Source organism: Tetrao urogallus (genome assembly GCF_951394365.1).
Source record: "Tetrao urogallus genome assembly, chromosome: 16".
Lineage (NCBI taxonomy): Eukaryota > Metazoa > Chordata > Aves > Galliformes > Phasianidae > Tetrao > Tetrao urogallus.
This window is the reverse complement of record NC_136829.1, coordinates 11,758,952-11,785,373: the sequence shown is the minus strand read 5'-3', so window position 1 is coordinate 11,785,373 and position 26,422 is coordinate 11,758,952. Positions and strand designations below refer to the sequence as shown.

Genomic DNA, 26,422 nt, shown 5'->3' with positions numbered 1-26,422 from the left:
ATGGCGAAAGCGGAGCAGGTCCTCAGCCTCGAACCGCAGCACGAGCTCAAATTCAAAGGTACGCGGCCGCCGCCCTCCACCGCCGCCCCGCTCCGGCCCCGCGGATCCGCCGCTCGCGGGTCCCGCTCCGGCGGCAGCCATTTTCCGTTGGCCGAGGCCGGGCGCCGCCGCGAAAATGTCCTTCAGCGCCGCGGCCTCCCCGCATCCCCGGGCGGGGCCGGGCGGAGAGGTGGCTCCCGGCGCGCGGCCCCGCGGGCTCCCCGCCGCCCCGGGCCTCTGCCCCCGCCGCCCGCACCCACCCCGTGCCGCGGGCTGCACCGCGGGGCCGAGGGCGCCCCGAGGGGAAAGTGCGCGGAGGGAGGGGGGGGGCGGTCGGCCGCGGGGCCCGGTTCCCGGCGGCGCGGCCCCGCTCTTCCCCCGGGCCGACCTTCCCCGTAGGGCGTGGGCTGCTGCGGCCGCCCGGGCGGACCCGAAGAAACGGGAGGGAGGGGGGAGAAGGGAACCGCGGGCGTCGGGAGGGGCCTCGGCCTCCGCGGAGGTGGGGTGGAAGGAGAAGGTTTTCCAGCTGACGTAGCGCGGGGCCGCTGCCCGCTGAGATCCGGCCCTGAGGCGCTGCGGGACGCGGGAGCTGTCGGGGAGCGCGTGGTTGTGGCGTCTCCGTGCGGGGAAACCCGCGGGCTCGGCGGCGATCCCGGCTGCATTCTTTGTGGTGAGCGCCGTAATAACGCTGCGAGCCTGTGAGGTGCGTTCTCTGTGCGCCGTCTGCCCGCGCAGAACTCCGTTTTTTTTGTTAAATAAAGATTTCGGATGGATTTGAGTTACTGCTGGCCTCGAAATGCCAGGGTTGTAACCTGACAGATAGTGCTGCTGTAACACAACGCTCAGGGATTACCAGTAAGCATTCGGCAAGTTTATTTATGCTCCCGGAGTCAGAGGTACTTACTCACAGCTTTGTATGGTACCTGGCCAATAGCCTTTATTTAAAAATAGTGATTTATGTGCTGGCGCCTGGTTAAAGTACTCGTTATCTAAAAGGCTTTCGTGTAATTCTTTACGCTTAGGGGATGTCTCTACCCGGTTTTAGCAATAAATACATCAGGACTAACAGTGCAGAGTGGGCTCATCAAAAAAGCCTGGTAATAAATGCTGGCTGGAATGAATGTGTCCTTGTGGTAAGCCAAAGTGTTTGCATGTTGTTATGGCAGCAGACTCAAACGTGCTTAAGAAGTAAACTGTTGTTCCAGTATTGTTTATGTTAAGGGCTGATTTTTGTCTTGTTCTGGATACAAGTAACCTTACTTCCAACCAGAAGACAGATCCAAACAGGTGGGCAAAACGTGGGTCCTGAATTGGTGCTGATCAGCAGTGAGATTGCAATTGTGGTTCAGGGCTTTGCTTTCAGCACAGGTACAGAACCAGGCTAGCTGCTGCTTGTTGGGGCAGTGCTGCTGGGTCAGCCTGCATGGCCTCCGCCGTCGGGAGCCACTGATGTTAAATCCACCAACCACAGAGGTTTTCTGTGACCAGCCTTCAGCCAGCAGCATATATTCCTTGTAATGTAAAGCACAGCTTGACTAGCTGCAAGTAGCAAATGGCTTAATTTTAATGTGTGCTTAAATATTAATGTTCAGACAGGCTTAATGCTGCAGATAGCCTTCATCTGCCTTGCCCATAAATTCTGCCCTACGGTCCTTCCTGACAGGAGTGCTGACTGCTGTCCTTCATTCAGGAAGGACCCATTTGAAGCTTTCACCGAGTAACTTCTGCCCTAAGAAATCCCCATCCTGCAGTTTGTGATGGCACATTGCCTGGCAGTGTGGCAGCTGTGATTTTCTCACCTTTGCAAATAGTGGCATTTATTTGCAGAGCATCGCTCTGCACAGAGCAAGTCGATGCACACTGACAGATGTCGGCAGTGCTGCTGTGCATGGAAAACTCAGGGCAGCAGTGCTGGTATGGTGAGACCATAGGCCGGGTTCCACAGCACCAGGAGTGGGGAAGGGCCTTGGTCAGAATGCAGAGGGTTGGAAGAAGCAGACTGTTAGCAGCTCTGTTGCTGTTACAGTATGATTCTTAAATATGAGATCAAGAGGAAGGTGTGACATTGACAGTAGATGCAGGAATAAGATCCCAAAGCGAGGGTTTATTCTATAATGTGTCCCAATACAGGACTGCAGCAGTCTCTGTCAGTCAGCGCTTGCAATTAAAAAAGGATTTGAAGGTGTTTTTTAAGAATCTTCTGCACCCCTTCATTTGCAGCAATTCTTCTAAGTGTGTTTGGAGCGCTCTTTCAAAATGCTGCCTTTATGTCTTTTTGCAGAAATACCAAAGAAGACATTTGTGCCAGAACATTTTTTTCATAGCATGTGAACATGAACAGGGGTTGTCTTTCCTCCCCACCTCCGCCTCCTCCGCCATAACACGTGTGCTCCAAAATAGCACGGCCGTGTGCTGAAGCACAGTGACAGGCTGCAGGATGTGCCCCTCCTGGCCGCAGGTCTCTGCTGTCGCTGTGCTCTGTGATGCTGGTAGCACTGACTTGCTCTGGTTGGTCAGCAGAGTCCTGCAGCATGGGTGAGAAAGCGCTGAACCACAGGGCTATTGTTCGGGCTTTATTGGTAATGAGCGATGAAAAAGGCTGTATTTGTTCCGTGTTTGCATGTATGTTTCCATTTTTGTTAATCTAGGACTAAAGAGCATCCAACAACCTGCCAAGGATTGTAAGTTAGATTGCAGTAGTCAGGGGCTTGGCCGAAGGAGGCACTGGCTGCAAGCTCAGCTAGGGATGTGCAGCTCTGGTGCCTTCTGTGAGGCACATTTAGATAAAATTGCTCCTTCCAGTGCCATGCTGGAAGGGTGCAGCTGTAGGATGCTGCCTTGTTCCTGGTGGAGCACATCCATCCTTCCAGTAGCATGGGCCCACCTGGAATAGATTTAATTCCAGCAAGTAAAATACTGTTAGATTGTAAATCCTTTTAGAACTTGTCTGGATCTTTAGCTGCTTGAATGCTGTATCCTTTGCGGCGCAGTGCCATGATGGAGGCTGGCAGAATGCTCTCACACCTGAGGTGCTGCTGGCGGAGGTTGCTCCCTGCACACAGGGCTTTGCTCCAGGTGAGCTGGGACTAATGACTCAGCACTCGCTGTTGCAGTGCTCCCCAAGTGGCAAGCAGCAGTACTGCCCAGCGCAGGATTCGTTCCTCCCTCACTAGCATAAATTGCTGCCTCTTGGAAATGCTGCTTCCTGTTTCCAGTGTGTGATTTTTCCACCTGCATGCATGCGATACGCCCCTGTGTGACTGTGCGGAAAAGGGCACAACAATAGAGCGGGACGGGCAGTGCTCCCCATGCAGCGCTGGCTGCAGGCCTGCAGTGCTGCTTCCCCAGCAGGGAGGGCTGTGCTGGGCCCTGGGGCCTTCCTGGAGTGCTGGTTGCAGCCTGAGGCAGCCTGCATGGCATGGAGCTCCTTCTTGTGCATCTGTACGCTGTCGCCAGGTCTGTGCATGGCAGTGCAGGTGTGCAGACCTCCTGTCAGGCAGATCATAGAATCAAATCATAGAATGGCCTAGATTGAGAAGGATCATCTAGTTTCAACCCCTGGCTATGTGCAGGGTCACCAACCACCAGACCAGGCTGCCCAGAGCCACATCCAGCCTGGCCTCGAATGCGGGTACCGAGCTGAGGCTGCTCAGCCCAGCAGTGCTTGGGCTGTGGTTGGCCTGGTGTGAAGGTGCTGTCAGCAGTCTCAGAAGAGAGGCTCAGCACTTCATAGGCGCTGCAGTCGAACTGTGCAGCTCCTCTGCTGTCCTGCTGTGGCCTGTGTGAGTGGGGATCTGACTCTGTTCTCATCCTGAGTTGGATAAATAGGGATTTCTCATCGCTGCTACTGGAACAGGCTTTGTGTAAGGATGTGAAATACTGATAGTGTTGTGAGAAGTTGCCTCTTTAGTGTAATTAATATGCATCTTTTAAGCTGAGAATTTATGCAGTGTTTCCTTTTAACTGTTAGAACCCTTCTGGTGTTTGCAGCGTAATGGCAGTCGGTGCTTGGGTTTCCTTGCTCTTCAAGGCTGTGCAATGGCTGTCTGCTCTTCTGCTGGAAAACCTGCTGCCCTCTCCTCTGCCTGGTTCCTAATAAAGTCAGTGTTAGATCAAATAGGAGTAAACCCTCACATCCTTCTGCATATTTGAATGTAACCAAGTTTTACACTTAAAAAGAGAACACAGTATTTCAGTAACAGTCTTCATAAATCTGTGTGAATCTGTATTTCATTACTCATTTTCTGGTGATGTTTAAATATTTGCAGTTCATGTTATGCTAGCTGTTACTGCAACTTTGGCAAAATTAATAGCTTATTCTAACTATTAAGCATTCATTATAGTTGGACAGGCTTGCATCTCACTGTATTATTCTAATTTCACATGTATTAATTTTATAATTACTTCATCACTTTCCATAGACTCTTCACTGTAAAAGAGCAGAGGAAAAGAGCTGAGGATAAAGGCAAGAAGGGGGCGCGTAGTGCCAGTCTCATGGTGCATCTCGTTTCTGGAAAGGTGGAGTGAGCTGGAGACAGTGCCTCTTTGTGCTTCCTTAGCTGGCTGGTGCCCTGTGCGTATATGCAGGACACTGTCTGCTCCACAGGGACAGGGTGAGGAGCTGCACAAGAGAGGGCTAGCAAAATTTTGAACCTTAAAATAGGATGTGCTTTTGGTTAGAGACCCAACAAATGATTACTTGAGATGTGTGGAGCAGATGAAGTTTAGCCACGTTTTCCATTAAATTCAATTAATGTATTTAGGTCTCCGAAGACTGCTTTCATTTCTCACTGTCAACTTGAAGGTTTCAGCTCGTGTGTCTATGGGTTGAGGTCTTCTGAATTGTTTTGTACTGCGCTGATTCTAAGAACCGCAGGTGAAGTAATGAACAGCAATGGGAGCAAAATATTACTATTTCTAGGAAGATCCTTTTGTGGCGATAGAGGCAGCTTGAACAATTTTCATTTGGAGTATACTTCTCCCAGGTTGGTGGAGTTTTGCATTTTTAATACGATCAGCTCTTTGCCTTTGTTGTAAGGGGCAATACATACATTCAGAGTTTCCTATTCCTTGGGACCGGATGTTTGTGCACCCATTTTCAGGTAAGTTTTTAATAGGAAGGTCCTGTGACTGTTCTTTTAAGAAGTGATTGTATTGAAAACTCTTGCACAGTTTCAGCTGTGGAACCACCACAATGGCACATGAAGAACAAGGCTGTCCAGTTGGTGATTGAGGGCTCCTCAAGGTGGTGGAATGCCTGTCCAGACAGGATGTTGGCACATGTCCCCTGTTCATCGCTTCAGAAAATGCCTGGTAATAATATTGAATATGTATATGTAAACACAAGGCAGGGAGTGATTGCCTTGAGCCCTGGGAACGTGGCAGTCATGTTGAAATAACGGCACAGGTAATGTGTCACAGCAGGTGCAAGCTGACTGCGTGCTTCCCAGCTGCTGCCCTGCCTGCGTGCAGTGCTTTGTTACCTGGGGAAGAGGAATGGGCAGTGAGAGCCTGCACAGGTTTGTCTGATCGTTTCTTCTCACTGGAAATGAATTATTGCATCTCCTGTCTTTTTGAGTTTTACAAATTAAATACTTATCAGTAGTCATGCAGTGGTGTATTTATTTTTAAATGGGTTCGCTACCTTTGAATGCAAAGCTGAATTTTGCTTAATTGTACTTGAATTCAGAGTTAGGATTGTAAAAATCAGAGTGTAAACCTTTAAATAGATTGTCGGATCTGTTTTGAAACTCAGCTGGAAAAATGGCATCATCTCCATAGTGAGTGATCCAACTTCATGAGCTCAGCTCAGCATGCATCTGTGAACAAATGCCTGCTTTAAGACAAGCATAATTTGTTGTATGCTCCTGGCTCTGGAAGGTATTGTGTCCAATCAGCTTTGGATCAAGTGAGCAACTTAACTTCTGCATATGTTATAATGCAGTTTTTAAAGAAAACTGGGGGACCTGGGAGTTTCTCTTGTTCTTTGCTTTTCCCCTGCCTCTAAACATAGCTTTTTGCTGAGCTGGACACAATGCAGGAATCAAATGACCCTTGCTAAGTCTGCCCACGTCTTGCAGTCACATTCATTTTCTATTGTCTTTGTTATTGCATTGGTCCATGTGCTTGGAAGGACTCATAACTGCCAAGAGCAGTTCCTAGCTGGTACAGTAACACTTTTCTACTTTTTTTTGCCAGTGAAGTTAGCTGTCTTTGAGAGCTTTATTGATGATGTTTGCAACAGTTTTGTTTGTGGTAACAGCTGTTGCTTCAGACTTAAATTTCGTCTTTGTTTTTGTTGGGGATGTGATCCTTCATGTTACCATCACGCTGCTGCGAGCCCTTTTTTCTCTCCAAATAAATCCTCGCTGGTTTACATGAAGATTTGGCTACACAGGAGTCCTACCCAGAGAGAGCACTGCTCTGCTCTGCTCTCCTCCAAGGACGGCAGGCGCTCTGGCAGCGCTGCCAGGCACAGCACCCAGTGCTGTCAGCCTCCTGCTGTGTGAGAAGTGAGGCAGAAAAGGAGCCTATCTTGCTTACGTATATCAATGTTTAAGTACCAATTTATCTGAATTAATGACCACATTCATGCCAAATCTCTTCTGGCTTTTGATTCAATATTTATTCAATATATAAATCCTTTTATACCTGCTTTGTAGACCGAGATGTCTACAGAAGGCAAATAGGATATTTTTTTAGTATGTCTGGCTTGTTGCTGAATTGGAAGATGCGGTCTGCTGGGCCACCTTTCATAAAGGGGGATTTGTGCCATCAGTCTGGAGCAGCTGTCACAATCTTGCATAGAAAATGTATGCAAAGCAAATTTCCATTTCCGTGTTTAATTCAGTGCAGGATTGAAGCATACATGGATGGAAGTGATGGAGTGTTTACATTGTCCAGGCAATCCAGACTGAGAGCTGACTGGATGTGTCCTTGCATTACAGCTCTTCTGGAAATTGCTTACCTCCACTGTAATTCTTTTGGCCTCGAAGACATTCCTACAAACTGGGCGCTTCTGCTGCCTGCAGGACCTTATCCCACATCATTAGAAATACTTTATGAAAATAGTCTCTTTCCTAAACTATTTCAGTGTCTAGTTTTCTGAGCAGTAACCAAAGTCTTTCACACCACGGTGCTGTGGATTAAAGATTTCATCGTTCTAAATTCAATCCTGTTTTCTTGGTTGGTTTCCACGAGGGGTACAGAACAGAGGAGGGGGAGGTTTGCCTGGTGATCCATTTACTTTCAACGTGGAATGTAAAATCGTGTGTGGGACTCGCTATGCAGCCAGATCTTGTGCTTTCACAAACACTTCTAGAGACTTAATTCGAGTTGGTTGTGCTTTAGAAGGCACGTAAAATGACTGTGTAATTCTTTAATTAAATAAGACAGAACATCCGCAGAATTTTTTGCTTTCTCTCTGTCCGTTCTTTTCATCTAACCAGTTATTCCATCCTCCCGGTGCTGCTGCTGTTTCTTACACAGGAGCCCAGCCCTGCAGCTCTGTGGACTGCCCCTCACCTGCTTGTATTTGCAGATATGGAGATTTCTGGCTTTCACTGCGTATTGCATCTTTCCAGAATGTTTGCTTGTATAATCTTCACTGGTTTGCAGTGGCTCCTCCTGTGGCCTTCCTGCATGCTCACCAGACCAGGAACAAAGGTCTAAGGGCAGTAATTCCAATGTTTTTATAGCTGTTTTTACACTGTACTTCTTGATATCACTCATACAGTGGTGCAGATAATGCTTGTGGTGTTGTGAGCTTAGGTTTGCAGAATGCAATTTCACACATATATATTGTGCCAAACAATATAAACCATAGGGGTTTTTTTTGCTTTATTAAGTTCTCCCTTCTGCTTCAATTTATGTTTTTTTGCTCTGATCTTTAAAGCACAGTTAATGGGCTGGTTTTTGGATGGTTCTTCAGAGTAGTATGTTGCTAAATTCAGGATTCCTTCTCATTTATAGATGTAATTAGTATCTCACTGCCTATTTAATTTTTGTGGGTTTGGGTTTTTTAACTTAGAAAAGCTGCTACTCATTGTGCATCCCAAAATCTCTTAATTTTGCTCTTTTCTTTGGTATTTGCAATTTAAGCATAATTCTGCACTTAACATATTTGCATAGTTGCTATGTAAGTTACACATCAGATTTGTCTATTTGAAGAGTATTTATGAGCACAAAATTAGAGTGGTTAAGTTGCTCCTTTCCTACCATTTGCTTGTGCATCTGAACTACAGATTAGTGATTAAATTAGACTCGGCAAAATTGCTTGACAAGAAGTATGAGGAAAAGTGTGCTTGGGGGTGAGGCGTGGAGGATAAAATGGTGCTGCCTCTTGCCAGGGTGCTTCCCAGCACCTTCAGTGTGCAGCCAGTGCAGCTCTGGGGCAGTTGCACAGCAAACCATCGTGCTGCACTCTGCTGCTGCATCCCTGCTGCTCCCCAGGGGGCTGTGCTTTGTTTCAGAGTCCTTTTGATACCAGCTGTGACTGTATGAATGAGGCTTCTAGCTATGCAGAGTAACTAGGTATCTTATTATACGCAGGTCTTAGTATTTCATGCTTATTGAAAGAGATGTTGCTGTTCCATCAAGACGAGTGTGGCCTTGTTTTCTGAGCTGTTTTCATATCTGGAGAGAGTTGTTATGTGTGGTATTGGTGAGTGGAATGAACAAGGTAACACAATATGCTTGGCACTCAGTTCTAAAGGGATATGAAAGCACGTTTGAGACACATATACCTCTAAAAGCTAGCCAGCTGCTGTCAGTCTTTTGGTTATTTAATTGTGTGCAGAAACCTGCTTTAAGGTGAGGATATAGAGTAACTATTTCTTCTTGTATGACTTTGTTGCCAGAGATTTCTGTAAACATGTTTGAGTCTAATAAAAATCTGAGGAGGTCAGCAGGGGGGAAAGAAAACCCGCAGATGACACTGGTGGCAATATTACAGGGAAGGCATATTCTTCCATTTTGCTTGGAACCTGGTGTGTGGCCTGAGAGTGAGAAGTCAAACTGTTGATAATCCTCTGAGGAATAGGAGGTGGCAAAAAGTGCACAGTAATAGATATTCTGAAAATAGTCTTCAGTCTCGTATTTGTTTTCTGTCATTCTTTTCTTATTGAAAGTGAAGCATGCTCTGGCAAAAGTAGGTAGTGTCAGAATAGGCCAGGGAAAGACCCTGATTAATCCATCCAAATGGAGTAATTTACTGCCAGCCCTGACCTGTCTTTGCCACCTTGATCATTTATTTTTGCTGGTGTCCTGTGTGCCCTTTTTTCCTTCTCTTAGATAATTTTATTGATTACGTGTTATTAAAAAAAAAAAAAATTCACAGCATGAATTATTGCATGAAGAGCGATTTGGATGGCACTAAAAATAATCTTTTCATCATGGCTTTCACAGCACAGCAAAAGTGGAAGTGGCCACTTGACTACATTTACTTTGCTTCGAGGGCTCTTTGGTGAGGATGGTCATAGTAAGGAACAAAAGTGATCCCACAAGGGCACAGCTTTCTAGGGGCTTCTATATAAAATCCAAGTGAGGACTGAAAAGTTTGAGTAATTTACACAGGGGTGAAGAGCAGCCTGAGTTCTGTCTTAAAAGTAATGACCACATGTGGGTTAGCTCTGTCCTCCAGTGAACGACTTGTGAAATAAAGATGTTTATGCAACATAGGCACTTCTTGTTTCTTTCTTCAACTTCTTTGATTTCAAAAGTTGCTGATGCTCACTTAATTATCAATGTCTCCAGAGCCAGATGGTGGTGGTGATTAAAACTTGGCATCCAGTGCTTTCTAAAACACTAATCTTCACAAGACTTTCTGTAATTAGGTAAGTATTCTCCTGACTTCACAGAGAGGGAAACTATAAGGGTCCAAACCTGCTTCTGTTTTGGAACTGCTGTCAACTCTTAAGGCTTTTAATAGCAGAAGATCAAGCCCTCGAGTGATTTGTCTAAGGATGAGTAAGGTGATATGAGACTATGATTGGATCTTAGGTCTTCTTGATTCACAAACACCTGGCTGATAGCTCAAAAAGCATTGCTTGACATTTCAACTTTTTTCATTTCAGTATTTCTCTTTAAAGGTCATCAACTTCATGTGTAACTTTTAAAATAAATACATAGTAAGGCAGTGCTACAGCTGGAATTGAGCCCTGTTGCTCAATTTAGTTTTGCCACTGGTGTGCTTATTTCAACTATCTCCCTGTTGCTGATAGGCGCCCCCTGAATAAAGTGGGAAGCCCTGGGATGGGGGGCTGGTGTGCTTTGCTTTGTGCTGTGAGTAGGTTGTGGGATGGGGCTTGAGGCATGGTGCTCAGCCCCCACCATCTGTACATGCAGAGCACGTGGCTGTGTCAGTAAATGAATTATAGCTCCGTGTGGACATCGCCTAGTTCAGTCACACAGGGTAAGGCTTGTGCTCTTGAGAATAGCGTGAAACAACCTCGGTTTCCTCTCTACTGCTCTTCCACCATCTTGCTCCCTAAAGATTCCTTGGTTACCATTCTGTGGTTAATTAATCTGTTTGGTGATTAATGACTTTCCTCTGACATATCAATGGGATTAAACCATGGTGAAATATGTTCTTCTCTCCTGCTGTTGCATAGTGGTTCCAGTTTTGTTTCTAACTGCATCTGGGTACCATGCCTTCTAATACGTGTGTGTGGTGCTGACCTGGAGTGGTGAAAACTTGCGTAGGGCCAGGTGTTGAAAGTGCAGCTAGGATGTTCTGGGAATAATATGGGCAGGCTGATGGGAATTTATTTGCAGTCTGCCTAGTCAGTGATTGCCATTTTCACCTGTGGTTGTATCAAATGATACTTCAGTGCATTTGCTCTGAACTGCTCTGGTAGTTGAGTAATGTCATACCTTTGGGGGGATGCTCAGCGTTAAGCAGATAAGAATTTGCAGGTTGAAGTACAAAAGCATGTGCCTTCATTCTTCAAACAACTATGCCAGCACTTACAGAGGAAGCATGACTGCAAAGTGTATGCCTGGGTGTGCTAGTTTTAACCTACTAAGTAGGAGACCTTGTTACCTTAATTTGACATAAGTCTGCTGTGCAGGAAGATGCAGGGCCCCGATGCCAGTGTCTGAGCACTGCTGAAAACTGAATTTCTTTTTCCCCTTCCCCACTGTCCCCTCTCTCACTCCCTGTCTTTTAAGTGGAGTAATTTTCAGCCTAAGCAGCTCCTGGCTCAGTTCTTGGTGCAGCAGATGAAAGCCGTTCAAGCAGTTGGTAGAAATGAGAGGTCAGGCCATCTCCCTTTGCAGCACTGAGACAGGCTGGTGCATGAATAAACTGACTGTGGGACTGTGGCCCAACTAATGCTTGCAGTTAATGATAAAGAAGTATTAGTAGTAATATTTGCACATGCAGATCTGCGGAGAATGTATCTGTTTAGTTTGAAATCTGCTAAGTGTGCGCTACCCAAACACGTGCCATCTAAGCTCTGCCTCTGATTTTCTTGCTAACACACAAAGTCATACTACAGCAGTAGTCTTGCTGCACTGGAAATATATGTCTATGAGGATGGTTTATTTGCCAGACTAAAGTAAGGAATTTTGGTTAAGGTGAGAATAGTTGTGATACGGATCTGCTCAAAGGGTGTAGCTGTGTAACATGGTTCCTGCAAGCAGAGTGGTAAGAGACTTAAAGCAAGCACTGTGCTGACCAAAGAGTTATCAGCTGGGGTTTGCTGTTTCAATTACGTGCACTTCTTTCTATTGCAGTGAGACTTATTTAAAATTTAAATAGCATTGACATCATGTTCTTTTGACCTAATTCTCAGGCATTTGTATTGTTACTAAAATGATCTGGGTATTATAATGCAGCGCATTGCAGGATGACAGTTTTAGGAAAGATTGGTACAGCTCTGGTGTTTGAATCTGAAATGGAGCATGGCAAATTCTGAGATAATGCTGTGATCTTCAAATATGAAAGCTTGTATATGTATCTTCTGGCTGGAAAGCCACAGCTGTAGCTTGAAACAAGCCGTGATGAAAAGTAACCCCTGGAAAACCGTTATACTTGTTGTTTGTCATGAATATGGCATCTGCGGTGGGTTTGGGTTTGTTGTGTTTTTGTTTTAGTGCCTACTATTTAGTAGATGTCCACTACTTCATTAACAGAAGTTGACTTCATTCTAATTGCAGGATGAAGTTGAGCCCTTGTGAAATATTCCAACCTTTAACAGCCAAATTCAGTTTGCTACATTCTTCCTTCTGTACCGCTCACTCCCATGGCAGCCCCATGCCAGGTGATGCACACACAGCCCGAGTCCCCCATGACTTTGTCCTTGCATTGGCACTAATGGCATTTTTTTCTCACAATCTTTATAAACAGGAGTGATTTATTGTGTTCGTTTTTTTCTAAATGCAAACTGACATTTGGAAAACTTCTTACCCTTGACCCTACCGGGTTAGTTTTACAGAAACAGAAGTTTCACTTTTCTAGAAATATTGAGAACAGTCACAAAAAGATTCTTTTGTTTTGAGCCGATTCCAGAAGATGCAATGCCCTGCATTGACAAGCAGAGCTGAAAAACACCTGCTCAAACCCAGACGCAGTGTCATAAGGTACCTCGGCTGGAAGGGACTCCACTGAGTCCAACCTCTGGCTCCACACAGCACCACCCAAAACCCAAACCCAATGCCTTGGAGCACTGGTGTCCCAGCGCTCGCTGAGCTCCAGCAGCTCAGGGCTGTGCCACTGACCCAGGGAGCTGCTCCCTGCCCACCGCCCTCTGGGGCAGAGCCTTTCTGCAGTCCCCACGTTCCTCTCCGCTGACAGCCCCATGCCATTTCCTCGGGCCTGTTGTCGTCACCAGAGAGCAGAGCGGCAGCTGCCCTGAAGCCTCCCTCAGCCTCCTCTGGGCTGAGCCAGATGACCTCAGCTGCTTTTCATACATCTTGCAGGAAGCAAAGGCCAATCTCCCATTTCCCACAGCCAGCCTCCCCTGGAAGGCTGACCCAGGCCTCAGTCCCAGAGCAGCAGGTGCTCGGGGTTCACCTCAGAGCTGGCAGGCTGTGGTGCTCGGTTCTGGAAGGCAGGCCAAGCAGGCCGATAGGATTTCATTGCCGTTCCCTGATTACCCTGGTTTTACTCCGTAGTCTATTGCTCCTTCTCTTATGTACCTCAAAACACCTGTAATGACGCTTTAATTCTGCACTTGTCTGGTCCTATTTGCTTCACTCTGCTATTCAAATTGCGGTGCCGTACTGAATATGGGTTTGCTGAAAGCATATGTCAGCCCTGTGGTGCAGTTGTGCTGGCTGACCTGTAAGACCTGTAATTTGGGGGAAATGTATCTAAAAAACATTCTGTAGCTTAGCAGAGGGAAAAGTCAAGCAGACAAGAAGAAATTATTTCAGTCTGTTGGAAGCTTTTGCTGCCAAATATTTTGGTATGGTCTGTGTTAGCAATAAGTAAATCCATTTGGAAATTATTTTACACATAGAATTATTGTCATATTACTATTAAAAACAGCAGCTCTGTGCTGGGGCGCACAAATCCCGCATGCATTCATGGATCAGCCAAGTGAAAACACGGTATTTCCCACAGGAAATCTGTCCCAGCATGCAGACTAGTAAAGCTCTATTGAGGATGCAGCTGCACACGCAGGGCTGTGTGCAGACAAACCTCCCTCTCTGCTGGAATAGCTCACACTGTAATCTTTGTAAATGGACGTTCGTAATATTAAGGCATCAAGTAATTTCTTCTGAAATGTTAGACCCAATTAGGTCTACCTTAAAGATCTGCTACCGTCTTTACATACCTGAATGTTTTGCTGGATTTTTCTGATAGCTGGGCTTGTTTAACTTCTTTAACAGCTCTTGGCTTCTGCTCAGTTATTTTCCATCAGACCTAAAGAGTCTGTGTGCAGAACACAGACAAAACTTCAACAGCTGTATTTCATTCTTGTTTGCATCTCGGTGTTCCACCAGGCACAGGTTTGGGTCCCTATCATTGAATCTGAGGATTTTATTGCTTCAGCTTCTTTGCTGCCAGATGGCATTGTGAATGCTGAGTTGGCTCGTTCAGAGAGCAGGCAGATAGATGCCATGCTGCTGGCTGAGCGGTATGGTGGTATGGTGGTTTGGTGGTTTGGTTTTGTTTGGTTGATTTGTGTTTTTAGGTGAAGGTTGCAGGACAGCAGTGCTTTGTTGTTTGAGTTCAGTGGCATCTTAAGAGATGAATCTTGTAGGTTTTTTGTAGAAAAAATTTGTAGAAAAGAAAATGGTGTTGAGTGAATTTAAGCCATCCGTGCTGCAAGTGAGAACCCATTTTGTTTTATCAAGAGAGCAGGGGGTGACCATGCGTGTATTTATTATTACTATTAATTATTAAAATGATCATCATTCACAGTTTTTAAGCTTCGGGGCTGTCATGTCTTCAAGGAAAGGAATTGGTAGAATTTCTTTTGTTGTTTTTTTCTTTTCCAAGTTTACTTTTATTCCTGAGGATAGGTGAAGGTATTTTATTCAGTTCTCAGGTAACTTTCTTTCTGCAGAAGACAGCTGATCAAAGAGTGTTTACATTTCTTTAATTGTATTTCTCTGCAATCTGAGTGCAGTCACACAACACCTGCCTAATTTGTGTCTTACAGAAAATCAGTAATGAGCCTTTCCCCTAACCGTGGGGATTTTTTTGTTGTTGTTTCAAGTAGGTAGTGAGCCTAGGAGGAGCTATTGCGTGGTGTTGCAGAGTTTGACAGTGGTCTGATTCTGGCTTTGCTAATGCAGAAATCACTGCCAGTGCTGTTGGCATCCAAGAATTGCCCTGTTTGCACATGGTTATTTCCCCTCTCAGTGAGGCTGGATTTTTTTAATGCAGGTCTCTTCTGATGCACCATTTGTTGTAACCAGAATGATTTTTTAAAAACTAGCACACGTGATGCACAGTGGATGCTCATCTTGCTGGTTTTGGCACAGCCTTTCTAAACACCAGGTGGAAGGCTTCATGGAGGTGCAGCTTACACGTGCAGTTTATGAATGTAAGGTACAGTTTATGTGCTGACATTTGTAGAGTTCAGTGGTCTCCCCTGCTCACTGTCTGTACATAGGTGTGCATGGTTTCTCTGCAAGCCTGGGTGATTCAGCAGTTAGAATGGACTAAGTGATACAGCAGAGAATTTGGCTTCATTTGAATACCATGTTGTTGTGCTGGTAGCATGTATAAATGATTCCCCCCTGTATAAATGATTTGTTTGCTGTTACCGATGAGCTGCTGCACTGTGAGCATACAGTCATGCTCAGCAGCTTCACTACATCCTGGACTTCGCGTGTGGTTTTCTGTACGTGCCATAGATGGAAGTTGAACATCTAATTACTTTATAAGATTTGTGAGCAGAGATTTGTGCCCTGCTTAGCCTCTACTTGTCAAGTACTTTCTGGTGCAATCTAAAGTCTGCTTTTGCTCTTCCTCAGGTCCTTTCACAGATGTTGTCACCACGAACCTGAAACTCGGCAACCCTACAGACAAAAATGTGTGCTTCAAAGTTAAGACCACAGCACCACGTAGATACTGTGTAAGGCCTAACAGTGGAATTATTGATGCAGGAACATCAATTAATGTTTCTGGTAAGTCATATAAGCAGCTCTTTGGTAACTGAAAATGGCTTCATCAAATGAATTATTTCTTGGATGTTTTGCAAGACAAAAGTATTGTGTGGAATGCTTGTAAAAGCGGGTGACGATTTCATGGAGGAGCAGCCATTTCATATATCTTTACTTCCCTTATTCCTGCTTTAGCAGTAATGGGGTTGTTTTGACATATTGTTTTGAGGAGGGAGGAGGAATATATAAATAATTTATATGGTTCCATAGCAGCCTTAGCCAACCTATCCAAGGCAGTGCTGCTGCAGCCCTGCCCTCCCAGTGGGATTATTTTTGTACGGTTCGCTTTTTGCCAGCTTGACTTCCTGAACCAGCTCAGTGCAGGATCAAACGAGTGCTTGGACAGGAACATCGAGGGAGGAATAAAACTGGGTGGACTGCAGCCACGCCAATTTAGGCTGATAGTTGGTTGCCAGACTACCCAATATAACCAACCAGTAAAGAAAACATTTATTTTGAAACCATGCTTGTTTTGTGTTCCTTGGAGATACAATATGCTTTGGTGCTAGAAACGTCAAGTGATTAAAACTTTGCTATTTCATATGAAAGGTTAATGATTTTCTCTAATGAGTCAGTAGCTCTTCACTTGCCAAACTTGAGTAATGGAAAAAACAAAGGAGTGGGTTACACTGAAGGCATGAAGCACTGAGTATTTTTATACTCTAAAAAACTCTTTCAAAGCGTTTCATAGTGGTAGCCCGCAGAAATAAGGTCTGGTTTTTGAGTTACAGGAATGACTTCTGAAGATCTGTTTTTACTGTTTTAATTAAATTTTAATATTGCGTAATAGAAGCAGATGAGTTACTGGCCTATGGAAAGATGATCAGAACAGGTGTTATGCATGGCAATAATAGATAAACCTATCAATTAGTCTCTTACCAAGCTTTTGTGACCTGGAATAAATTATTAGTGAGCTACAAGGGTGGACAATGACAGGACAAGGGGGAATAGTTTTGGTGTACCTGCATTTGCACGCTCACTGACCTTTTCTGTTTGGCATTCTATTGTGTCCAATTCGGCGTGCCTCTGATTGCAGAGTTTGCCTCACTTGCACTTAATTTCTGGAGCGTGTCACAGTGAGGTGGTAAGCAGTGCCACATGGTACCGATAGCAAGGGGAAGGCAGAGCAGTTCTGCTGCAGGGGAAGGCTAGCACGTATGCAGAAAGCTCTGAAATGACTAATAGGAAATTGGAAAAGATCTCTAGAGAGGAATTGAAATCTTTAAAACTGGGGAAGATTCCCAAGTAAAGCTGTCTGTCATCTATACTAGCTACAGGCAAGCATATTAAATGCACTGGAATCAATGAAGCAATAATGAAAATGAGCATGGTTTCTAGCTACAAATTATCTTTATGCTATAAAGATGGGAATTCTTTTGCATCTCTCAGATGAACTTTCAAAATTAAAAGCTCTTTTCCTTTGCTAGCAAATAGCACGCTTTTTAAAATGTCTTCTTGATCTCAACATTTTTTTCTTAAACTTCTGCTTGCAGTGACCCTTTGCTCCACCTTGCAGAACATAGGATAGGGAAGTGCTGTGTGAACCTGTATCTTAAGTGCTTTTCCAGCCCCATTCTTCCCAGCAGCATGCCACATGGAATATGGAACCAGTCTAAGATGTGACCTGAAGTATCCCATTTTGAAAGATCACTGTGCTTAACCTAAGTTGTGCTTTGCTCTTGCTCACAAAGCTTCGAAAAAACTTTCCTTTTTTTATGTACAACTTTTATTGTAGTGATTTGCGATTTATGATTCAGTTTTACAAATTACTTTGGCTTATTTAATCACAGAGCTTACATTTTCTGTTGTACTCACTTTCATGCTTCTCTTTACTTAGTCATGGTAATAAATTGTGCTAAATTACCAGCCCTTCTATTAATGTTACATATTAAATGCAAGCAATTCACATCCATTGTTCTTCAGGTGGCACATTCAGGTAGATTTATAGGTAGATATGTTGCAGAATTCTGGAGTTATGGATGTTCTTCATTTTCTAACCCATTCGAAATAGAAGCTGCTGTCGTCTCGTTTTGTGGTTGAATTTCTGTTTAGTAAAGTCATATACATTGCAGTCCTGGTAGCTTCTTCAAACCATGCACGGGGCTTAATTTTGGTACTGAAGGTATCAGCATCTTTGACTGTGATCAGCAGAAGGAATCTTTTGGATGTTGGGAATCAAAAAGGGAGCTTTCATTAACTCACAGATCAGAGTTATTTTCATATTCTTGGAAAGGGAGGAAATGTGCACCTCCTGCCTGCAAAAAATATTTGGTGCCAAAGTACAGTGATGTGAGGGTTTGTTTGTTTCCTGGGGTATTACTGATGGTTGGGTTCGGGGCAGCCTGCGTCTTCCTTGCACCATAGCAGTTGGGTGCCTTTCTTACATACAGTTCCACAGGAGAGTCCTATTTTGGTCAAAGCTCATGAGAAGGTATTTTGTCCTTAGAGGCTGCTATCAGAACATTATTTCATGCTAGTGTGTTGGCTCATTTCACGCACATAAAATGCTAGAAAAGCAAAGCTTTCTTTATTCTACTGAAGTGTTGGATACTGGCTGCTTTTGCCCTATCACAGCTGCTCCTAAATACCAGCATTTAAGTCTCTGCCAGCACGCACTGCTTGCTGCAATGTCAGGTTTGTAGCCCATGTTTTCACCTGTTATATAACGGTGTGTAATTTTAACAGCTGAGTTTATGTAACTGTCAGGAAGTGTATGTGCGCTGTCACCGTTTGATTGCGTTTGGTCGTAAGCTCTTGGCAAAGAAGGCTGTTTGCACCCATTCTGTTTTTGTTAAATGTGTCTTATTTGAACAGATACAGCTGATTTTGTGACTTCCGAGAGGTTGAAATCTAAGTAAAAGACATAAGTGAATTCCAGAGGAAGAGTGAGAAATGAGAAGCAGGTGCTGATGTCTGCAGCTAGGTGTGCAGTGGGAGAGATGAAGGATGCATTGTGTGCATCGCAGAGCAGCCCAAGCACATGCTGGACATGGGGAGAAGTGAAGTTACCCTTGTGTTGCCAGTCACCCTGCAGGGGGTGAGCATTAATCTTCTGTGCAGTTACCTAACTAGGAAGAAGTGGGTTGTGTTTCCTTCAGGACAGGGCTGCCCACAGCAGTTCTGCCCCTCCTCAGCCACCAGCCATGTGCTGCCCCTGGCTGCATGCTGCTCCTCCAGGCCTCATTGGACAACACAGTGAGTGCTGAGCTTGGGCTTGGTCTGATCCGCTTGCTTTGCAGGAGTTTATCTTGGAGATTCAGCAATTGTGTTATCCAAGTAGCTACAGGAAGAACAGTGTAAATGAGGAACAAGCCACGTGGTGCCATGGCTTCTGTCACATGAGGATCAGTTGCTCGCCTCCTGCAGAGCTGGTCAGAGTGTGCCCTGATGTAGATAGTCCACATTGCTGGTGGCATTTCTGGGTAAAGCTGAGATGTGTGGAAGTTTTGATCTTGCCAGACAATAGAGAATTTCATACAACATCATGTAGGAAACCCGTTAATAAAGGTAGAAAAGACAGTAAGACGCTCACAGACCAAATGGGCTGTGTAAGGGTAAACAGTGCTGCGGTGGATGTATGGCTTTCAAATGATAATAGAAATTGCTATGATGTTTGGTCTTAATCTTGTTCAATGCTTTCGTAAGCAGTTGCTGCTCAAAAAGAGTGCACTAAAAGCCCTTACAGTGATGTAAAATTCAGTGGCTGAAGATATGCAGCAAGAATCGAGTGTCCTTGAAGGCTTCAGTAAGAGAAACAGGATGAGTTTTGTCATAAAAACTGCGGAATTGTGTACTTGGATTTCTTCTATAATTGCAAGCTTTCTGAACAAAGTGAGCGATGTTAGGATATTGTAACTGATCAGAGATGACCAAGTTGCTGACATCATGTGGCTGTGAATAGGGCAAATGCAGTAAGTGGAAACAAACTGGGAAACTGGGTAATGGAAGAGATAAGAGTGTTTTAAATGTGGTTGTCACTAATAAGGTTTCATGGTTGTATACACAGAGTAACTCATACAGAGGAATTCAAGCCAGAACAGGTGCGGAGAATGAATGGGGGCCCTGACTCGGAGAGGATAGCCCAAGTCTGGCTTGTTTAGTTTACCAAGAGGCCAAGAGTTACTGTGATTGATGTCTTGGAATGATACAAGTAAAGGACTCTTCCCCTTCTTGGATATTTAAGCACAAGCACAGTGTTGGTCCAAGACCAAGTGAACAGACCATTAATAAATTTAGATGGAAACCAGAGGAAGGCTGCTGGTGATCTGAGCAGGGAGGCTTTTCCTTTCCTGCTCTTGGAAGGGAAGGTTGGATCCTGACAAGCTTTTACCCCAGTTTTGCTTAACATCTTCCCTGCCTCAGGTTTCCCCTGCCTTGACATTGTTACTAACTTCACCATTAGCTGATCAACAACTGCTTCGCTGTCTGCAGATCCTTGCATATCAAATGTGGGAGATGTAATGGGAATGTGTGAGAAGACTGGTGTCAGAACAGGATGTGTGTGGGGTTGGTCCTTCAGATAAATTCTGAGAGGCAATATGGCTTGCAAATACAACAGACATTATTCCTTATTCCGTTGGTCTCCCAATGGCTTTGCAGTTTTATCTTGTGACAGAGCACCACTGTAGGGCAGTCAGTGGAGGTGAGGAGATGGGCATTGCAGCCTCTGACTGATGAATGCTGGTTCTGGTCTGTTTGAAACTCCTGTTAACAAATTTCTCACACCACGTTCTGGTGGGAGCTTTGGACCAAGTGAGAAGATTTGAAAAGGTATTTAGAACCTTTTTCACATAGTTCTCGTGTAAGGTATGCAATATAGTTAAAGCAAGGAGCTGTACTCACAGTAGTAAATTGTGTCACAGTTAGGGCACTTCCATGGAACTGCTCTTTCACAGAAACTCCCAATAGTACGAGTGCGTGTTGAATGGTTTTGAATGATTTGGTTTCCTCTTGAACAAAGGGAGTATTTTTGAGCTTCCCATCTGGCTTAGAAGACGTTTGCTGAATAATTTGTGTCGATGTGGCTTTCGTGTATTGATCTAAAAATACAAGTGCTAACAACGCTGATACTGTCAAGCCCTCTCTAGCTGCTTGCTGTTATGATTCAGTGAGTGGAATTCAGAGCAGCAGTTGCTCAGTGTTCAAGAACAGCTTCAGCACTATCACTGGGGAAATAATGATTTCCAAACGAGCTTATGCTTGCACTGAGCAAAGCAAGCTGATACAACTGCAGATCTGGAGAAGTTCCCTCAGCAGTGGATAGCTTCAGGTGCCTGCTGGCTCTTCCACATCGTGTAGACTTGAAATAAACGTTAGGTGCCTGTTAGGGGCAAAAAGATTATTCTGCTGCTTTGCAGTGATGTGCAATGCTGAAATGCACGTCACAGTTCAGTCACTTCTGTTTGGAAGAAGAGTTTTACATGGAGCCTGTTGAAATGAAAGTGTTTATTTTGGACTACAAGTTGATTATTCTAAGGCAAGTTAAAGTGTATAATAAATTTCACTGCACATTTGAGACAATTTGCTGTCTCCTTTTTTCTGCAGCTTTAAAAGGCATGTGGTTGTTGATGGCCACAGATTGTGTGTGCAGTGAAAATGGCACAGGCAGAGCATATTCTGCTCACTGAAGGAGGCAGATTGGTTTGGCTCTTCTTCATCTGCAATAAATGGGATCTTTGGATAACACTTGTACATTTCAGATCCCTGCAATTAGTGTGTGTGAATTTCAGTGCATGTTAATAACACTGGCACTTGAAAGTAATCCCAAGTCTTGAACTGCTTTTCTTCATAGCGATTGAATTGAGAGCCTCACAGGCCACGAAATGTGAATTTTTGTTAAGTTTGTGCCAGTTTCATTTTAAATGTTTTGGAGGGGAGGATTTTTGTAATCTGTCTTGGCCCCCCAAACACAGTTATTTTCTGCATTAAAAAAAAACAGAATTCCTGTGGTTTTTGGATGGAGATAAAAATTTTTATACCTTTCATAAGCGATTTTTTTATAGCATTTAAGCATAACCTTTTGGCTGCATGTTGACAACAAACTTTCAGCAACTTATTTTTGAAGGAGGAATAGAACTCAAATGAACATCATGAGATATTCAAACTTCATAGAGGAAATTTCCATCCTGAACCTTGAGCCATACTAGAGGTTTAAAGTGTTTGGCTTTTCCTGGCCCTGCAGCCTTTCTCAGCAGCCATCACCTATGCTGTGTACAGCTAATCACAGTGCCAGCTTGTTACTTCTATCTCAAGGACGGAGGAAAAACTTGATTCTTTCATTGAGAGGTTTTCCTGCTGCCTCAGGAGATATGTATGTTGTCCTGTTTGCTATAAATTGCTGTCATATTGCCATACTTGTGTACAGAATACTGTACTGTGCTCAGCAGTTCCAAACTTCTCAGGCAGAAATTAGTGTGGACTGAGGAATTCTGTTTCTTTTAACTTCTTTAATATTTATTTTAAGTAGGGCTCCTTTGTCAGAGAGAGGCACTACTTGCAATCATGTTAATGTCTGTATTTCTCATATCTTGTAACTAATCATCTGTGCGTGGCTGTGCATCAGAACAGCTTTAACGTAACGTTCTGGGGTTTTTCTTGCAGTGATGCTACAGCCTTTTGACTATGACCCCAATGAGAAAAGTAAACACAAGTTTATGGTTCAGTCTATGTTTGCTCCAGTTGATACTTCAGATATGGAAGCAGTAGTAAGTATTGAAAGTAAATAAAATGGATTTATTTCTGTTTCTGTAATTTTTAAGACCTTTTACATCACTTCTTCAGGGCTCTTTTGAAACCAGGCTGTAATGTTCCTTGAGAGCATTAGCAGATTGCCATTGCAACCGTGGTTACTTCTTTAGAAGACTGCCATTGGTGATGGCATACCAAGCTGTGAAACATGTTAAGTTGTTGTAATTTTTATATATATATGATTTTTATTTTTTTTAAAGGCAGACTTGAACATGTTCTAATTATATGGTCTGTGGTATCTTTTGTATTGCACCCCTTTGTACTGTGTCTTGACTCTTCCCTTGAGCAGCTCCTTTTCCCAGTGGGAACCAGGAAGGTGGCTCACAAGAACTGAATTTTTCTTTATCCCTTTTGTTGTTGCTTAAATAAATAAGCTGCCTATATAGATCTTAGATCATAGTATGGTGGACTACAAGTGAGAGTAACAGAAGCATATGATTTTGGTACTACTACACGAGAGCAAAAAGAAGCTTGCTCTGGTCCAGCTTTTGTTAGGTGGAGAGAATATTTAATAACTGGCGAGGACACAATAAATAAGAAGAAACATCCATTACTCTGTAATGTCCAGGGCTGCCTGTATGCTTGAGAGCATGGATATTACTTTATTTAAAACAAAACGACAACAAAAACAGCCGCAGAATATGCAGCGTGGTTTTTTTGATGGTTTATTTTTTTGTAAAATTATGGGGTTTTTTTCAGTACAGGTTTTTTTCCCCAGTTCTTTACACCCTACTGAACAGCCCTTCAGAACTGAGGCCTTTTGGTAGAGTTGAGAATTTCCCTTTTTGAAAGAGATTTATGGAACTGTGTTTGTTTAATGGCCTTAAAATAAGATCCAATGAGAGAAACAGCAATAGCAATGAAATGTCTGCATCACCAGGTGAATAAGCCAGCCTGCATCTCTTTGTGACTCTTTAATTTTATGAGTTACTTTATACCATATAGAATATTATTCTGCTAGCAAAGAATGTTTTTAAGGATCTAGATGGTCTTTCCAGTTTCCAGCTCTCCAGCCCAATACCATTTCTTTTCCTGTAACACTCGATCACTTCTCAGCTCTGTTACCACTCTCCAAATATCTTCCTATTCTGGATAAACAGGTGAGACAAATTACTGGGCTACTATAAAGCTTTCAACGCTTCTCGGGCAGCCAACAAGCTTAAAATAGAACTCTGACTTCAGCCGCAGAGAAGAACTGAAGTACGACTCGGCTGTTTAGGATGAGTCAAGTTCTTCTTCGCGTTGCACAGGGGTTACCCATAATTTGACACCTACTTGAGATATGCTGAGCGATACCAGAAGTGTGGCCAAAGTGAGGAAAAGCCACGAGGTCTCCCTTTTCTCTCATGAGTTACCTGAGTTTCAGACTATGAAGAGTGATAGTGTCTGGTCTTCTAAGCTACTACTCAGCTGTGCATTTGGTTTTCATTTTTGGTTCTGTTTGTGTTTAACGGTAATGTGATAAACGCTTGTGGAGTTTTTCCTAAGATGGTATGATTTGTTTCTATAATACGGTATCTTTTCAATGTGTCTTACTATGCTGTTCTGTTTAATATTAAATTATTCCAGTGGAAAGAGGCAAAGCCGGAAGAACTCATGGACTCGAAACTTAGGTGTGTGTTTGAGCTACCGACGGAAAATGATAAGCCTGTGAGTATTTTTAGCTGCGTATCGAGTGACTTTAATGCCTCAGTAAATCATGTAAAATGGCACGTGTGTCCAGGCAGCCATGTAGGCCCCAGCAGTGCGCTCTGTTCTGCTGCTTGCATCTCATCCTTCTTTTAAAATATAAAATAAAACCATTTTAAATCTTAGTGGTGCTTAACCTGGCTAGCAGCTAATTTGAACCGCCTGAGTGCATCGCAAGCACAAGGAAATCTTTGAGTTGACCTTTCTTCATTGAGGGAATGATCACATAGGATAAAAATGCTATTAAAAAAAAAAAAAGCACTAATTGGTATTAATAAGGCTAAGAGCTTTCCTGTTAAGAGATGTGATGAGGAAAGAAATCTGAATTAAGTGGGAATTAACAGCCGTTCTGTTTAGGGGTAACTTTTTCTATAATCTGTAAAAATTATCAGGAGAAAACAAAGCAGGGATAGTAACAGGTTCCTGATACCTTATAAATAAGAGCTTCATTTTAAGAGATTGGTAGAAACTGGGGATAGAGCATTTTGTTTTTGTTAGAGCCTGGGCCCTTTGCAAAACAGAGAGAGGATCCAAAGCCAAGAGGATGAGGGGGTTTTGGGGCTCTGCAGCTTTTGGTTCCTGACTTGGGCTGGAAGTTCCTCTGTCACCACGGAAAAACAGGATGGAGATGTGATAGCCAGCAGTGGGGGGAAGAGTGGGAAGAGTGAGAGAAACGCAGCAGAGCAGCTGGGTGGTTCCTGGCAGCTTGCTGCTGCTTGGAGCAGCTGCTTGTGTTGTGCTTGGAGAGGAAAAGGTGCAGAGAGCACCACAACTCCAAGTAGAATGTCAGCAGATAAGTCACATTTCCATTACTGTGGGACACGGTCTGATGGTATTTCCTTTCACATACATGCAAGGACTGAGAACTACGGGTCCTTCTGTCTGCACTTTGCTGCTGGTCTGGTGTTCAGGTCAGAAAGGGGAAATAAAGGTTGAAGAAGGAAAAATGCTGCTTTTTTTTTTTTATATACAGGCCCATTTTGAGTACTAACAGGAGATTTTACTTGATTCTCCTCCTGAGTATCAGATGTGGTGTTAATAACTAACCAGAATCACTCTATCCTTTCTTAACAGCATGACATAGAAATAAATAAAATTGTATCCACAACTGCAACAAAGACAGATTCCTCTGTAATGTCTAAATCAATAAGTTCTTCCTTGGATGACGCTGAAGTTAAGAAAGTAATGGAAGAATATAAGAGGCTTCAAGTAGAAGTTCAGAGGTTACGGGAGGAGAATAAACAGTTTAAGGTAAAGATTCTTTCTTTTCCAGGTTTGCTTCACTCCTGACATAAACGATTCAGACTGGAAGGTTTGGTTGCCTGTCCTTGGCATGGTGTTTTAGTGTTGTCAATCAGCGGTTTATGTTTCTCTTTATAAAGCCAGAAAAAAAGTGTGGAAATCGATGGTTCCTCTGAGAGGAGCACACAGCTCGTGCAGCTGGAGAAGCTGATGGGATAGCAACCCAAAGGAATGAATCCCCACTCATTTTTATTTCTTTTTCCCCCCACCTAATTTCCTGAGTTTGGATGAAGCATTCAGTGTTGGATTTGGCCCTGTGCTCTCTGACTGACGGGAGCTGGAGGGCAGCGTTGTGCCAATGCTACACGTTAGTCATGGCACCTGTAGCACACGGTTGATGGGAGTGAAGTAACACAAGAAATACAGTTCTGGTCACACCCAGCACATCCCTGTGAAACCAAACAGATGAGAAATCATGATCACCAAGCTGAAGACCTGTTTCGGTTTCATTTATTATCGATCTCTAGTTTCAGAGGTATCAGCACTGGTGGAAAATGTAGAATTTGTTATTGCTAGGCCCCAATGAAAGCAACTCTGTTCTGTCAGCTCTGATGTTGTGTGGCTGGCTGGTGCATGAAGAAATTCTTTAAACACCTGTAAAACATTTGTGTTTTTTATTCAGGAGAAGTAATTAATCTGTCTTCCTTTAGGAAGAAGATGGACTTCGGATGAGAAAGGCACCCCAGACGAACAACCCAATATCTGCTTCTGCAGCTGTTGTCAAGGATGAAGGGCACAGCTCCAGACTACTTGCTTTGGTGGTTTTGTTCTTTGTCATTGGTGTAATTATAGGAAAAATAGCCTTGTAGAGGCAGCATGCTGGAAATTGTAAATTGGTTTGATGGTTCTGCCATATCATTGGATTAAATTTATTCATAACAGTGTTTAAAAAAAAAAATTAATGTATGACATCTCACAGGTCTTGCCTTTAAATTACCCCTGCACAAATATTATGTAACATAATCTAGAAAGTTTAAAATGTACAATGAGGAAATGAATGACAGAATATTCTTCAGTGATGAAG

At 43.7% G+C, this 26,422-nt stretch overlaps 1 protein-coding gene across 1 annotated transcript; it reads left to right on the top strand.

Annotated features, from left to right (window-relative positions):
- VAPB (VAMP associated protein B and C) lies at positions 1-26,422 on the top strand (the record flags this gene model as incomplete). Its single annotated transcript, XM_079543347.1, has 6 exons — positions 1-58; positions 15,472-15,624; positions 22,261-22,364; positions 23,977-24,057; positions 25,171-25,347; positions 26,049-26,422. 6 exons carry the CDS (start codon positions 1-3, stop codon positions 26,205-26,207), a joined length of 732 nt encoding a protein of 243 aa, XP_079399473.1. The 3' UTR covers positions 26,208-26,422.